This window comes from Myotis davidii, unplaced genomic scaffold (assembly GCF_000327345.1).
Source record: "Myotis davidii unplaced genomic scaffold, ASM32734v1 scaffold385, whole genome shotgun sequence".
NCBI lineage: Eukaryota > Metazoa > Chordata > Mammalia > Chiroptera > Vespertilionidae > Myotis > Myotis davidii.
Window position 1 is genome coordinate 395,158 of NW_006296096.1, and position 17,306 is coordinate 412,463.

Below are 17,306 nucleotides of genomic sequence, written 5' to 3' on the forward strand. Positions count from 1 at the left end.
ACCCTCCTGCTGGCCTGCGTGCCCCCAGCTGCTCCCCCTGCTGGCCTGCTTGCACCCAACTGCCCTCCCCTGCCAGCCTGATTGTCCCTAACCGCCTCTACCTCGGGCCCCGCCATCATGGCATTGTCCGGAAGGATGTACGGAAGGTCTCCCGGTCTAATTAGCATATTACTCTCTTATTAGTATAGATGATTTCAACCTTGCAGGAAAGTTGCAACACACTACAAATATTTTTTCCAGAACTATTTGAGAAGTGACTAACATGCTGTTCCATCAGCCTGAATACTTTGCATAGCCATCCAATAGAAATATAAGAGGCACTTAGGTAATTTTACATTTTTTAGTAGTACATATTATAAAATCATTTAATAACATTCTTTATATTTAAAATATTATTTCAATGTATTACACTAGCTGTATTTTAAGGGCTTACAGGTACCCAGGACTTAGTTGCTACCACACTGGACAGCACAGCTTTAGAGTGTATTGTCCATGAATAAGGACACTTCCTACAGAACAATACAATGATTGGCATCAGGAAGTTAACACTGCTCTATTACTCCCATTTGATCAACAACCCCTTCATGTTCTGGCACTTGTCCTAAAGATGCCCTTATTGCACTAGGTGCCCAGTGCACGAATCTGTGCACCTTAAAAGGAACTGTGGGCCACAAGTCTGTGGTGGGCACAGGGCTGGGTTTTAGCCCATCCTCCATGCCCCTGCCCAGCCCCTCCCACCACAGTCCTTGGTCCCCCGTCTGCTGTCAGCCCCGCTCCCAACGCCACCACTCTCATGCACCTGCTGACAGTACAGAGTGATTGGGGTCAGTACCAGCAGTGGGGGCCAGCGGTGGCTGCAGCTCTGATTGCCCCTCAGGAGCAGGGAGAGGTGGAGAAGCCCTCAGGCGTTGACGGTGCTGAGTGATTGGGATCAGCACTGGGCACCGGCAGCAGGTATGAGCGGCGGCTCCAGCACTGACTGTGGGTGCGAGCGGGGCCAGCGCCAGCAGTAGGTGTGAGTGGTGGCTCTGGCACCGGCAGTGAGTGTGAGCGGGGCCGCTGCCAGCAGTGGGTGCGAGAGGCAGCTACCGGCCCCGATCGCCTCTCAGGAACAGGAGGAGGTGAAGAAGCCGTGAGGGGTTATCAGGGGCTGGCAGCTGCCACTCACACCCGCTTATGGTGCTGAGCAATTGGGGCCAGCACTGGCGGTGCAAGTGGTGGCTCTGGCGCTGGCAGCGGGTGTGAGTGGGGCCAGTGCCGGCAGCAGGTTGAGCACTGGGCAGGACCACAGCGCACGGGAGCAAAGAATTTTCAGTAACTACCAGAGGCTCGTCCCGATGACAGCGACTGGCGCCCTGCCTTGGTCTGGCCCCCCTGCTCACCACCATCATCCCGCTGCGGCTGACACCCACCATGTCCCGCGCTCAGCTGCCTGCTGCCAACGCCTGCCAGGTTCTGTGCTTGCCCCCTTGTGGTCAGCACATGTCATAGCGACTGGTTGTTTGGTTGTTCAGCTGTTTGGTCTATTTGCATATTAGGGTTTTATATATATATATAACAAAAAGATCAAATCCAAGATTACACATTGCCCATGTATTTTGTAGAATGTGTCTCATTGTGATGTTAACTCATGGCTAGATTAAAGTTATGTAGTTTGGGCAAACATATTACAGACATGTTGGTTTGTTCGTTTTATTGTATCTTATCAGGTGGACACACTTCCAATTTGTTCATTATGATGTTAATTTTGATCACTAGATTAAGGTTTGGATTCTCTGTAAAGTTACTCCCACTGGTTTGAAGTTAGTAAGCATTTTGTGAGAAGGATTTTGAGATTACATATACATATTCCTGAAAAACCTTTCATGTTGCAAAAACATTAAAAATAACAGGGTTTTGGAGGGAAATAGGTTTGGGGCAGACAACTCAAATCCTATGCAACTAAACAACTAATAAACAGAAACTGGTACTTGGAGAGTTAGTTTGGATCACCTGAGTTTCTCTGAGCCTAGCTGGAGACTCACAGAGATGTTTAAACTGCTAAAAATAATAGAGTTAGGGGCTGGAGATGAAGAAAGGATCAAAAGAGGCAGGAGGAAGCCTTTGGGGATGATGGATATTTATCATGATTGTGGTGATGATTTCATAAGTTTATGTATATGTTTGGTTTATAAAATTGTATTTATATTTTCAATAAATGTAGTTTATTCTATGTCAATCATACCTCAGTAAAACTTTTTAAATGCTAAAAGTAGGGTTGGTAGAAACTGAGGTACACGTGGAAGTAGAGAGCTATACAGCGGTCGCCAACTGGTGGTCCGTGAGGTCCGAAAGGTTGGCGACAGCTGGTTTAAGGAAACCTTTGGACTTGACACTTAGTGGTCAGAGTAGGTGGTCCAGTCTGCCACCAATCAGTAGTTGCATACATTGGAGTATGCTTCTCTGGAGAAGGAGCCCTGAGTGTAAGCACCTGTTTAAAAATTTTAAAAAATATACCTGAACGACTCCTGCTGATAGTAGAGCAACTAAGTGAAGACTTTCATTTTATGCTGAAGTTCATAAATCACATAGGAACCAACATTACTTCCATGTTAAAGCTTGTATAATCCCCTTCTTTACTAGTTCATGAACTAATTCACATAACAAGCATACAATGTAACAAAACCATTTCTTTTCCTTTGAGTTCATTAATGTTAGTTTACTCTTAATTTCTGTTGTTTTCCTTCAAGTTGCTTCGCCCCGGCTTGCTTTTGCTGCATCACTTCTGAGCTTTCCTCCAAAGACTGGTAACCTTTTCTGGCTGTTCTTAGAAGTAAAAGGCCAAAAAATGCATTTTAGAATATCTGCATACATGGTTGCAACTTACTTTGACCTTTACCTAGGGAGGATTTGAGTGGGCCCTTTATTCGGGAACCACTGGTGTCGATCTTAGATCTTTCCTCTTGGGCTGGTCAGATTCCCCAAAGAAGTATCTCCCAATCTTCTGAGGATTTGCCTATTCAGTACTATGTATGCCCAAATTCACTTAATTTCTTTTCACTGTAGTTCTCATGTACTTAGTATGCCTAAAGACACCCCAGTTCCGATGTTGTCCATAAATAAACCTCCAGTCTTCTATGGGAGTGAGAGGGCACAGTCACTTGGAGTTGTTTCTCACATAACTTTCACTTAATCCTATTTGCTTCATTTTTCATTTCCAATTCCAATGGCCCTGTTCCAGTGCCTTTTGAGAATGATGCAGTACAAATGGAGCTCTTCTGGTGTGCTAAGTAAGGCAGTCACCTGTTCTGTAGCTTCAAAGTCTTATTTATTGTCATCTCCCCTCTAATTTTTCCAATGTATTTTTATAGCCCTTTTAATGAAAATTTAGTGGAGTTTTGGAAGGGAGTGAAATTAGATGGGTGTATTTAACCTGCTATTTCAATATCTAATTTCATTTTAAAAAATGTTTCTTGTTTGGCTGAGAACCATTTTCCAATGTGGTTTAACCTTTTTGCAGAATGACTCTTAAAACCATGTGCTTTTAAAATAATTCTGAATTCAATCTACATAGGTATAATTTCAAATTGCAAATGATAGCATGTTTTATTCCTGGGAAAGAGCATAGTTATATTTAATTCACAATCTGTAAATTTGTGAAAGCTTTTAGAGATATGGCTTAAATTGTCCTTTTTAGCTGTTGTTCTTTTTATAAATTAATAAAGGATTTTCCCAGCAAAAAAAGTAGCTGATATGACTAAGGTACATTTTCCCCATTCTTTGCTATGTTAATTTAAACAGATTAAGGCAGTATATCTTTATTATTATACACTGACATTCAGGCATTTACGTGTATTTTAGTTTTGGGGAAAAATTGGTCTCCCTGGGTTTGCAATTGGTGCACAGTTTAAGTGCAGCAGGGACCCGGGACTGCTCCTTAACCTTGCATCAAGTATGGTGGTTTCTGTTCTTTGTAAAGAGCCAGACGGGTGAGGGATAAAAAGAAGTCCCCCTTCATTCTGAGAATGCAGATGTGCATAGAAGGCAAAGGCTGGGGCTAACAATCCCCGCTGACAGCTTTTCTAGTGACTGGGCTAAGAAGCTAAGACTTAATCATTAACTCCAGTCCTGGGTTAAGTAAGAATTGTCATTTTACTGGGGATTATGACACTCAAAGCTGTTGTTAATCACTCTTCCCCATACAGTTCAGATGGCAATAAGAGCTGGAAGAAAGCTGGCAAAGAGGGCAATGCAATCTTATTATTTATTGGGATCTGGTAGACTTGACTCAAATAGACAAAGCACGTATCCTCAAAGTAGTTAAACCTAAAAAGCTCCCCACAAAAACCGTATTCCAACACAACTGCCAGCACTGAAGGATATGTAATCAGGGAGGTTGGTGGCAAGAGATGTTGCTCCCAAAGGCTGGCATACAGCTTGATCTAGCCCAGTGGTCGGCAAACTCATTAGTCAGCAGAGCCAAATATCAACAGTACAACGATTGAAATTTCTTTTGAGAGCCCAATTTTTTAAACTTAAACGATATAGGTAGGTACATTGTTATTAACTTAATTAGGGTACTCCTAAGGCTTAGGAAGAGCCACACTCAAGGGGCCAAAGAGCCGCATGTGGCTTGCAAGTCGCAGTTTGCCGACCACGGGTCTAGTCTGACCTAGAAGCCAAATGATATAAGTGGGTTGAAAGGAGACGGTTATGTATGTTCAGAAGGGTAAGCATTACGACTGTCTGAAGGAAAGAGGAACACTTCCTGACTCTAACGCAGCTTGCAAGAGAAGAACTGGAGGAGAACCAAGCTCACTGGCATAAGCTCTTATAGCGCGGTGACCCCTAGAACACAGTCCAGCTTGTCCTGTCACATCCATAGCCAGAGTATGTGCTGTGTTGGGTGGGGGGGGGGGGGGAGGGGGGAAAAATGAGAGTTTGAGCAAGTCCTCTCCCTGGAGGCCCACCCTTTTAAGGTAATTTGGAATTATCACCTCCATTCTCCAATCAGTCCTAGTTGAGTGGACTGAGGTTTTGTATCATAAAAAGTCGTTTGGTTGAAAAACAAAAGCTTTACCTAGGGAGCGTGGTAAAGTGCACTGACACGCACATGGCTTTACCTACTTCCATTCCAAACGGCTTCAGAAGTAGACAGAGTCAACATTTATATTTTTATCTTACTACCGGGAATTTGGAGAGGGATGTCAACCATTCCACAACCTGGATTCTCTTACAAGGGGGATAACAACACTGTAACCCACAAAGACTAGCTCAGTAATATTTATTAATATATTTAATCAATGACGTTGGTCTGGAGGCCAACGTTGGTCAAGTTACGCAAGCCTGCCCAGAGTATTATAAAATTAGAATTCAGAGATGAGAAATGGTGTCAACAATTTTAAAGTATTTCATGCCATGTTATGCTAAAACAGGGTTTGGGATCCTAAAATCATGGGGAATTCAGCGAGGCTTTGGAAGGCACTTAATTTCTTCTATCACTTAATTCTAGTTTTCTGTGGGTCTGAGTTGTCAGTGCCTCTTCAGGTGGGGAGGAGTCACATTCTGAAGGTTGTGCTAGTGTTATCACAATTTTTGACCTTGGGCAAATAACGTAATGGCCCTGGCTGGGCTTCAGGGACCTTCATCTGTAAGAAATTACTTCACCCAGGAATTGTTTCAGATCCTTCCCAGTGCTTGTTCACAGCGGCTTAGAAAAAAACGACACACACCTTGCACGGGAAATAAACAACCAGGTGCAGGAAGAAGAATCCGAAGGTCATGCATTTAACAATAACCAAGCCATCGGGGGCCAAGCCACCTCTTATCTAAATGGCCGCACCTCGCTGGCCTAAGTTGTGGGGACCCGGGAAGCTGGGCAGCAGCTGGCCTGGGTAGCTGGGGTGGCCCCTGTCCTCCTGGAGGCCCTGACACACATTCGCCCAGCACGCTCCGGGGACAGAGGGAGGGGGCAGACCCGCAACGGCGGCGCTCGGACACTTTCCCACGTCCGCAGCACATCCTGGCCCGGAGCGTAACTTCCCCGCCTCCAGACCCCAGGTCCGCAAAGCACAAGGAAGCACCCGGGAGCTGCACTCACGCACTTTCCGGCGCGCCGCAGCCGTAAAGCTTCGCACCGCTTCCACTGTGCGTCTGTCACCCACGCAGCGCGGAGGGCGTGCGGGCGAGCTGTCACGGAGGGGGCGGGGCCCCGCCCGGAAGGACGCAGCGCGACTGCGCGGACCCTGCGGGCTGAAAGTGCTGTTTCCCTGGGGCGTCAGTGGGCGGGGCTTGTCGTCCTGACAACCCCAGAGCGTTCAGTCCGCACAGCTCGGCTTCCCCTCTGGCAGACGCACCGCGGAGGTCGTGCTTCCCTGAGCATGGTGAGCGGGGATGCGGGGGAACCAGGCGAAGGGGCGAGCACTGATTCTCCTTCCCCGGTGTTCAGTGATGATAAGAACCCGACTTACGTTAGAGGGGAGCAGGTCGGCTTAGGAAAGAACCCCTAGCGCTGTTGGGGAACGGCCTCCTCTCCATCCGTGGTCTTCCCGTCCGTCACCCGCGGACAGCTCAGCGGGGGCCCTAATCTCACACTGTTGCTTGGTTTAAAACGTGGCCTCCGCCGAGTGAACATACTGATGTTTGACTCAAGGTGCGCAGCCTGCCCTGAATTTATTAGGAGAAAGCGTCTCGTTGATGTGTCTTTCCGTACACTCCGCCGCTGTCTTCTCCAAGAACAGAGGCCAACATATAGCAATGAGATAATATCTTTCCCCATTTTTCTTACATGTGATTTCCGTCTTCCATGGCTGAAATCAGAGGAAGTGGGAATGTAATTAGTTAATTACTTAAAAATTATCGGAAAATATGAAGTTCATTCTTTGTACTTATGCCCTCTGAACTTTGGGCACTACTCGCTAACTGATGCTCTTACGATTTGCAGAGAGGTGGGGATATGTGTTTATCCCAAACCTGCTTCACATTAAAAGCACTAGTGAGAGATGACAATTTTCCCATCTTTAAAATATGGTTACTTGAGGGCAGGGGCAATGCTATTTATATAGTCTGCTGTATAGTACTTATTTCAAAATCAAAGTATGCTAACTGTTGATAGCAAATATGATAATAAAAATGGAGCCTGTTTGCAAAAGTTATGCGAGAGCGAATTCTATTCCTCTTTATATCATCTCCAGCATTTTAGAGTGTCTTATGTATAAATCATTAATAAATGTGCACTTTTCAAGAATGAACGATCTGCTTTGTACCATTTTTAACATTTTATACTGTGATAATCTTATGGCTTGAACCAGTAATTTGCCCTGTGTAAGTGTTCACATATGGAAAGTTTATAATCTTATAGTCATGTGATCTCCTACAAATTCCTTACCAGAAATCTAATGGACACATGGGCCTGATCAGGAAATTACAAATAGTGTAACCAAAAAATACTTCTGATTATTTATTGAAATACTTTGCTTTCCAAAATAATTTCCACATATTGCTGAATTCTGATTCTCTTTCTTATAAAAGCATTCGTTTCACAGAAAGATTTTTCTATGAGATCATTCCTACACTTTCAAACTGGAATTAGTATCAACACTCAATGACTTATTGTTTTTGGAACCCTTTAAACTGGTTCCTTTCTGACTGGTACTCTGGTTAGTGATAGGGCATTTGATTAAACATGGATCATTGAATGATTGTATTAAGAAAGGGTGTAAAATTTACTTATAAAAGATGCTTCAGCGAGTGAACTATTTTATTTTAGTTTTTCCTAGACTTGCTTCTAGTTTTGTCTGAATTCTTTTTTAAAAGACTTCTGAGGTAATTTTAGATGTACAAAAAAGTTGCAAAGATGGTACAGAGACTTCTCTTATATTCTTTACCCAGCTTCTCCTAATTTTAGCATGTTACATAATCAGGGCACTTTTGTTAAAAGTATTTGATTTTTCAAAAAATTAATCAATTCTTTTCTTTTTCCAAATTTTAGAGTACCAAAGCAAAGAAGGTAGGTAGAAATTTTCTCATCATAGTTTTATAATTACTGGCATTGTACTAACATTTTTAGTTAGTTTTCTTATAGTTTATAGAATTTAGTAAGCTTACTTTGTAGACATTAATGCTGTTTAAATCATGAGGTTAATCCATTCATCACTTCACATAATTACCATTGTGTGTGTGTGTGTGTGTGTGTCTATGTGGGTGGTAAGAACATTTAAGATCTACTGCCTTGGCAGCTTTCAGGTATACAATACAGTGTTATTAACTATAGTCACCACATTAGATCCCCAGAACTTATTCATTTCATAACTGAAATTTATGCCCACTGACCAGCATCTGCCCATTTCCTCCATCCCTCCACCTCTGGCAATCACCAATTTACTCTCTGTTTTTATGAGTTTGGCTTTTTTAGATTTTACATCTAAGTGAGATCATACAGTTTCTCTGATCTAATTCACATAACATAATGCCCTCAAGGTTTATCCATATTAATGCAAATAGCAAGATTTTGTTCTTTTTTATGGCTGAATAATATTCTATTGTATATTTTCTTTTTCCTTATCTAGTCATCTGTGGATAGACACTTAGATGGTTTCATGTCTTGGGTATTTTGAATAATGTTGCAATGAACATGGGGATGCAGGTATCTCTTCAAGAAAGTGATTTCGTTACATAAAGTTTACATTCTATCTGGGGATAGGAGGTGATGAAATAATATAAACCTATACAATAAAAGGCTAGTATGCAAATCAACTGAATGGTGGAACGACTGGTTGCTATGACACGCACTGACCACCAGGGGGAAGATGCTCAATGCAGGAGCTGCCCCCTGGTGGTCAGTGCACTCCCACAGGGAGAACACTGCTCAGCCAGAAGCTGAGCTCATGGCTGGTGAGTGTAGCGGTGGTGGCAGGAGCCTCTCCCATCACTGAGGCAGCACTAAGGATGTCCAACTGATGGCTTACAGGAAGCAGGCCTAAGCCTTCAGTCAGACGTCCCCAGAGGCTGCAAGAGGGCACAGGCTGGGCTGAGGAACTCCCCCCTGAGTGCATGAATTTTGTCTCAAGAACCTGTGGCTATGTTATGTTACATGACAAGAGGGAATGAAGGTTGCAGATGAAGTTAAGGTGACTAAACAGGTCCAGGAGATTATCCTGGATTATCTGGGTGAGCCCAATGTACGCATGAATTTCGTGACCAGCCCTCTAGTTTTAAATAACTTGGAATATGCAGAAAACCAAGGAATGTTGCAGTGAGAAATGTGTGGTAGAGGATAGTGCTGTTACATATAGGGTGATTAAGGAAGTAAAATTTGAGAAGAGGCCTGTATGAAGTAAGAAAGTCAATAATTAGCTGGCATATGACCACTTTAGACAGAAGAAAACAGTTATTGCGAAGTTGGCAGTGACCTTGTGAGAATACCGGAGTGGTTAGAATAGAGTGAGAGAGGTAGAAAGTGAAAGATAAAATATGGGGTGTGGTGGAGGAGATAACAGGAGACAGTTCATGGCCAAGTAGACCAAGATGAAATGTTTGGGTTTTTATTCTTAGGGTAATGGATAGCCTGAGAAAGTTGTAAACTGAAGAGTGACATGATATGATTTACATTTATTAAAGGGTCAGTGGAAAATTCACTCTAGAGAAGCAAGAGTACAAGTAGGAGGACGAGTTGGGAAGCTGTTGCAGCAGTCTAGATCCAAGTCTTCGCACTGAAATAAATCAAATTCTAGAAGTAAAGAGGACCCGTAGAGGTACACAAAGTTTTCTAGGGAGACAATGACACAGAGAACTTTATGGATATCAATTTCCAGATAATCAACTTCCATATGGATCTTTTCCTGGGGAAAATATACAGTTTCAAAGTCCTGCCTTTTGCTATTACACTCTCCCCTTTCACAATTACCCTTTTGCTTTTCAAAACAAAGGCATATCTCTCAACCATTCTAATCTTACCCTCAGGCCTGGGCTATGAAACTAATGGATGATCCAAAACATTTATTCTGGCAAACCTTTCTTTAGTCATGGCACCAAGGACTTCTTGTTTTGTCTTGTAAGTGCTGAAATGTGGCATTAGAAGTTTTGAGATATTCTGTATTTCTTATATATTGTAGTGTGGAGTGGTGGGACTGGTAATAATTTTTGTTTAGTGACATCACCCATGAGAATATTGTCAAACAATGATGCACAAAAAAACTATCACAATGTAATTCATTAATAAAACATCTAGACTCCAAAAATAACAATTTTTAAAAATAATTCTTTATTGTTGAAAGTATTACATATGTCGTCCTTTCCTTCCCCATTGACCCCCTCCAGCCCACCGCCACCCCCCAACCCAGGCCTTCAGCACCCTATTGTCTGTGTCCATGGGTTATGCATATATGCATACAAAGTCTCAAAAATAACAATTTTTTTTAATGAAAAAAGATTGAATATCAGTAAGTATGTAAATGAGCTTAATAGTTTTACATAGACCTTAAAGTTGTTTTTGAAACTTCATACAACTTGAATTAGTGTTACTCATTTAAAAAGCTAGGAAATTGTATAGGACTGTAGAAAAGGTTAGAATATTAGGTGCACTGTTGAAAGATCCACCACTGCCTTTATATCAATATGTTGGGGTTTTTTTTCCCAAAAACCACTGCACTTCATAGAATACATGAAATAGCAGAAGACTTTAAGTAGATTGTAGGAGAAAATTGCCTTACAGATTGATGAATACATAGATGATTCCTGTCATTCCAGTTAATTTATAATTGCTCTTCCAGTGAAGAAAATATTAAGAAATGTTGATATTTGAATTATTTTTAGGAAAACAACTTGTGAAGAGACTTTACAGAGCTTGGTTTATTTTTATTAGAATTCATTTTATTTGAATAGACTGAGAATAGTAACGAAAAACCTTCAGGTATGGAACTGTACTTTAAATCCTATTGTAATTTAGGAATACAATATTCACAAACAAGCTTTGTTTGCCTAAAATTTTGTTGTGGAGTGCGAGTGACAGAATGACCAGAACTCCAGACTGATTAAAATTTGGAGAGCCTTTGACTGGCCAGTGTCCGCTCCTCCACTCGGGAAGCCCAAGAGAGAAGCAGCCCCGACCATCTGCAGAGGCCAATATTTAAAGGGGACAACTACATCCGTGTTCAGGTTCCCATAGCAAGCAAAGCCAAGTTACAAGAGCTCATTGCGTAGTTTCAGCCAAGCTACTCATCATCCTCCTGCTATTCATTTGTGGGTGACTTGAAGTTCAGGACTGTTCTTAATTGTGATCTGTCTGTGCTTTGTGGGCCGTTGCTCAAGTGTGTGAGCTCAGTTCCTAGAAGCTTTGCACAGGCTGTCGAGCGGCTGAGGTGGCTAGGTCACTGAGCAGGCCTACAAATTTTTTCTGCTCTGTAGCAATTTGAGTCCTGTTTTCTATGGGACATGCAGTGTTGACCCTAAAATATAAATGATGTTAATTAAGTTCAGGTCATTAAAATTGCATCTTTTAAAATACAATGTGTAAGGAAATGGAATAAACTCATACCTGACCTCATAGTACAAACTGAGGTAGCTTGTCATGAAGATGCATATTAACATGTTTATTTGTATTAAAATATGAAGTCAGACTGTCTTCTGTCATTGTGATGTGGCCGTTCGGTTTAATTGTGACATGACCAATTGGTTTAACCTTGAAAGCCAGACTTTGCAAATTAGGTAAATAGTAGACACTTTTTATTCTTTGAATGAGCAAAATCTGCAGCTTTAAAGTTTTGATCAACTTAAAATTAAAGCAAGTGGTGAGATAAAATAATTTTATAAAACATATTTTTATTTTTTTCCATTTCCAGTAATGTTGGGCTTAAAAGATTTTTTGGATCAACTTTTATGCCGAAAACAAATAGTGCTGACTAAAATATACATATAGATCAAAACTGTCATCTTAAAAGTATTTAGGGCTAATAAGATAGAAATTAACACAAGAAACCCTGTATGAAGGCAGAAACTGAAGAAGTAACAGAAGCTCTGTTATCGTGAGGTCATTTACAGACCTGGGCAAACTTGAACTTTGGTCTTAACAGCAACAATGGAAGCCAAACACAGTGGAATAATGTCTTCAGTAAATAACTGACAATGTAGAATTCTGTAACAGTTCAAATAGTTTTCAAAAATAAAAGGGAAATAATACTTTCCCAGGCAAAAATTGAGTTTCCACCTGCAAAACAGATTACATGTATAATGTATAAAACAATCATAATAATAATAATATGTGGATTCAAAAAATAAACTAAGATGCAATGACAACACACAACCCAACATTTTCGTCAGTTGATATCCACATGTTGTAGGTAACGGGAACAGCACCAGGCGTTAGGCCTGACCTGGGTTTAGCAACCTCCTTACTTGAGTTCTGGCTAGGAAAGAATTCAGAGCCAAGGCTCAAACTTTAAGAGAACATTTATTTAGAAAATCACAGAGGAAGAATAAGTAATTTGTAGAAAAAATGGGCTTAAGAAACAAGTTATAACGGTAAAGGAAGGGCCCTTGGAGCTTAGACATGAAGAAGGCAGTGGTAGTGCTCCTGGGAGAAGGGAGAGGGTGAAGGAGAGAGGGAAGGGAGAGGCAAAGGTGCATTGTGCTCCTGGGAGGAAGAGTGCACTGGGTCCTCGGTCCTAAGGGTTTAAGGGTGGAGATTTTAGGGGAGGCACCAGGTGACGATCTCAATAGAACATTCAGCAGCTTTCCCGGTGTGTCCATTCAGCGTCTAGGTCTCCACTGGTTGATTGATCCGTGCCAGGGCAGGGCGTCATTATCCAATGCAGTCCATCCTCAAGTCAGCCACGTCATCACTTGTCTGGTTTTGCTGCTTTTCTGGGCTTGGGGCTGAAATACAACTGAGGCCTGGATATTATTTCTAGGGAGGAAAGGTCACTCTGGGGCAAGGTCCCATTCTACAATTGTCCTTTGCTACGCACCCAGGGCTTTCTGCCCTGGTGATCTTCTGTACCTGGCCTACCGTCCGTGCTCTGCTCATGTCTGTCTAACTGCTTACCACACATACAGTGGAATATTTTTTTTAGCTATAAAATGGAAATATCAGTACCTACTATGCCATGGATAAACCTTGAAACATTATGCTCAGTGAAAGAGACCAATCGCTAAAGACCACACATTGTATTATTCCAGTTAAATGAAATGACCAGAATAGACAGATCTATACAGAAAATAGATGAGTGGGTTCCTAGAGCCAGGAGGTTGGGAGGGAATGGGGAAGGGTGACTGCAAATAGATATGGGATTTCTCTTATGGGGTTGATAAAAATGTTCTATAATTATGGTGGTGGTTGGTTGTACAACTTTGTGACTACCTTAAAGCCATGAGTTGTATACTCTAAATGGCTTCATTGTGTGGTATGTGAATTATATATCAGTAAAACTGTTACAAAAAGATACATGACAACAACGTGCATGATTTGGGTAGGGAGAGGGTAAATTGAGTTAAGATGTTCTTAAGTCCATGTAAGGTTTCATAGTAGGATAAATGTAATCATATATTATATATGTTGACTTTCTAGAATAGCGACTAAAACGATATAAACACAGTATATAAATTCCAAACTAGTAGAGGGAACATAGTGGATTGACAAAAAATACTCAATGGAAAAGATATCAAGAAAGAATACAAAATGATTGCCAAACAATCCCCCGAAATAAAAATAAAAAAGAAAGCTTGTCAGACTGGATAAAAAATAAAATCCACCTCTTGGTTTCTTGGTTCTTTTGGGCTCTTGGCTTTCTTGGTGCGTGGTGGGGCTCTTTGTCCCTGCTCTCCTGCATTCTCCTACATGGCCCAAGGCTATGCGGACCCCACACGCTATGGACTACAACTAGGCCGATGCTGTACCGCTCCCGGCTCCAACATGAAAAGGAAACTGGACACTGGCTTTGCTTCCAGCTTTCCCGAAACCCCAGCTACACTTCTTCTCTCACTGGACTCTAATGGGATGTTGGAAACGCAGAGATTGAATTCCATGAAAAAAAGTCACGAGTTCTCCCGTGGGGAAAAATATTCAACAATAATCTTTTTACAAACACTATGCAAATAAAAACACAGAAAAGTGGAAAATAAGATAATGGAAAAAAGACATGTTATGCAAATACTAGAAAAATGAAAGCTGATATAAAGCTATATTAATATTAATATACAGCTGTATTAATATTTTATACAATAGACTTTTAGGCAAAAAGCACTTCTAGAAATAAAGAGGGTCATTTGTAATGACAAAGATGTGACTAAGAAAATATAATTTTAAATTTGTATGTACCTAATTATAAAGACTTGAACTGTACACTAGAAATTTAGAGAACTAGCAGTAGAAGTAGGCAATCGTAGTGGGAGATTTTCTCTTTCAGTAATTAGAAGGTTGGAATAACATGAACAAATCTAATGAATTAGACATGGTACCCAACAAACAAAAATTTAAAATATATATAGATGTTAGTCGCAGTAGATGTTAAGATAATGACCATAAAGGCTTGTCTGTCCAGCCTGGGAAAAGGACCAGATTGGGTAAGGGACACAGAACTCTGGAAGAGCTACAACATGGATTGGTTCCGGGCAGGATCCGGCGTCAGCCCACTAGAGCTTGGGAAGTTGATCGGTTAGTTTAAAGAAGTTCCTGGTCCTTCACAAACCCCAGGTAATATAACCCAAGCTTAACAAAGCTCTCTTGCCCAGTGGGACTGGCTCAGTTGGTTCCTTGTCCTCCTGTGCATCCAAGGGTTGCCAGTTTCAATTCCCAGTTAGGCATAGGCTTGCAGGTTTGGTCCCTGGTTGGGGCACCTGCAGAAGGCAACCAGGGCGATCTCTCTCTCTCCCCCTTTCTCTAAGCATGTCCTCAACTTAGGATTCAAAACAAAATAAAACTCCCTGTCTCTGACCCCATAACTCAACTCACACTAGCCGGAGTGCTCATGTATCCTCTCTGGACAGCAGCCATGTGACTTAGCAGCTGCCCGGGGCCAGGGGCCAGGGGCGGACAGCAAGTCCTGGCACAGGCTAACCAGGAGAGCAGCCTAAGCTATCCCGGGAAAAACGACTCTATTTCCTTCTTGGGATAGCTGCCCCTCATATCTGAATGTTAAAATTTGGGGGGCACAAACTTAAGTATAATCTGCTCTATAAAATTTTACTTGATCCTAGCTATTGAAAATAATCTCTCCTTCCTTCAAACTTGCAAAATAATTCTCTGTTTTGTCTGCTAGTCATAAAAATTTCTTTAATCTTTGTAGACATGTTGCTGTATTAAGACTGTTTTTACGTTTATCTTCTTTTAATCCTTACAACAGTAAAACGAGGTTCTATTTAGCACCACTTTAAAGATGTGAAAACTGGGAATGGGGGATTACTTAAATTGTACATACTTGTCAGTATTACTCTTGCTGCTGAATAATTTATATGCTTATTTTTTCTTGTTTTCATACATTGTCCCTTAAGGCACTGAGTCAAGGCTTTGCACATAATAGGTTGTCCTATTTGAATGAGTGAAAGACTGGATTCATGGGAGCAAAACTGTTTTTCATAATTATGTTTTGAGGGAATGTGCTTGTAAGTTATTTGGGTATATGTTAATAGCCTTTTTTTGAATGTTGTGGCCTTCGTGAAGACTGGCAACAAGAAAAAGAAATTCTCCAAAATTGAACGACTGAAGCAGCTACAAGAGGAGGAGGAGAAACGACTAAAAGAGGAAGGTACAAAATACAGTTATATACACAGTTATACTAATTTCATATGTAGGTTATACCAACCATAGGTTGGTATTCCTGTAATGCAGTCAAAATATTTTTAAAGAATTTTCAAATTTCTTTAATCTTTCAAGTTTAATTTTTTTATAACAGATGCCTACTATTTAAGGGTATCCAGAAAGTTGATAGTACACACAAATCACTTTCAGATATATCTTGAAGTAGAGTTGTCAGAGAAAATCAGGATGCTCAGTTAAATTGGAATTTCAGATAAACAATGGATAATGGTATAATTTGCCCCATGCAATATTTGGGACATACTTAAAAAAACAACAACAACAACAAGAAAACAGTTCATTATTTATCTGAAATTCAAATTACAACAGAGTATCTTTTATCGTTATTTGTTAATTCTGGCAATCTTACTTGAAGTATTTATATTTACAGATGAAATAGAGGCGTCGGTGCTGATTGTGCAGTGAGAATTTTGACACTCAAATTCATTAAGTATGGGAAATATATGTTAGCAAGAAGTACACACACTACCTCAATTCTTATAGTTTAACTAGAGGCCTGGTGCATGAAATTCTGCATGGGGGGGGTGTGTCCCTCAGCCTGGCCTGCACCCTCCCCAATCTGGGACCCCTCGGGGGATGTCTGACTGCGGATCGGCCTTGAACTGGCAGTTGGACATACCTCTCACAATCCGGGACTGCTGGCTCCTAAGTGCTCACCTGTCTGCCAGCCTGATTGCCCCTAACCACTCCCTGCCAGCTTGATTGACGCCTAACTGCTTCCCGGTTGGCCTGGTTGCCCCCAACTGCCCTCTCCTGCCGACCATCTTGTGGTGGCCATCTTGTGATGACATGAGGGCATCGTGTGAGGGCGCGAGGACCACCTAGGCTTTTATTAGTATAGATAATACTTATTTGCCAAATTTAAACAAATTTCATTTGTTTAAAATATCTATTAAAATTAAAAATATATTATTTAAAATAACAAAAAATTATTTTACAAATGTAAATATTTCAAGTGGTTTTAGCTTTTAACATTAAAAACATCTGTGGATTCAGATGCAGGTTTTAAAAGTCTGTCTTCAGGTTCCATATTAATTATTTATGTATAATCATATAAATCCTTTTTAGGTGACTAATGATAAGACTAGAACATCAGGATCTAGGACTTGGGGAATGTTTTATTATATTGGGTTAAACTTATATTCTTTAACATATATGTCACATTTTCCTTTTGATAGTGAAAGCAAGAGAAGATTAAGGTCATTGCTTTGATGATGTAGATATCACAAGATTATAGAAATCCTCTGGAATTATTACCTCTCCTTAATTATTAATTATTCATGATATATCTATCATTTTTCTATTGGATAAAATCATTATATGGGCCTTTTTTTTTTGGCCAGAACATTTAATCATGTTACTTTTTTAAAAAGAAATCTAGCTCTTGTCTTATTTCTATCTACTTATATAAAAACCCTGGGTGTAACATCACGGCCAGAAGTGCAACCAACCGGAAGGAAGTCAGTCCTGCAGGGGTCGTCTTGGAAACGGCTGCCCCCTCCCCCAGCTGTTTCCTGGC

General features: G+C 41.1%; 2 protein-coding genes across 5 annotated transcripts in view; one reads left to right on the forward strand and one right to left on the reverse strand.

Moving 5' to 3' along the window:
- Positions 1-6,197, reverse strand: part of LYRM5 (LYR motif containing 5) — a 9,208-nt gene extending 3,011 nt beyond the window's left edge. The window contains exon 1 of one of the 2 annotated variants that reach the window (XM_006771017.2): positions 6,084-6,197. The gene's annotated coding sequence lies outside the window, so the exon portion shown is untranslated. Of the gene's footprint in view, positions 1-6,079 lie in introns of both variants that reach the window. The other variant, XM_006771016.2, reaches the window with a different exon arrangement.
- Positions 6,198-6,273: 76 nt separating this feature from the next.
- The window catches only part of CASC1 (cancer susceptibility candidate 1), a 62,203-nt gene continuing 51,170 nt past the window's right edge, over positions 6,274-17,306 (forward strand). Inside the window, exons 1-3 of one of the 3 annotated variants that reach the window (XM_006771019.2) lie at positions 6,274-6,362; positions 7,970-7,987; positions 15,632-15,716. In XM_006771019.2, coding sequence (XP_006771082.1) covers positions 6,360-6,362; positions 7,970-7,987; positions 15,632-15,716 — 106 coding nt within the window. In that variant the 5' untranslated portion in view covers positions 6,274-6,359. Of the gene's footprint in view, positions 6,363-7,969; positions 7,988-15,631; positions 15,717-17,306 lie in introns of those variants that run through there. The other 2 variants (XM_015568676.1, XM_015568677.1) reach the window with 2 other exon arrangements.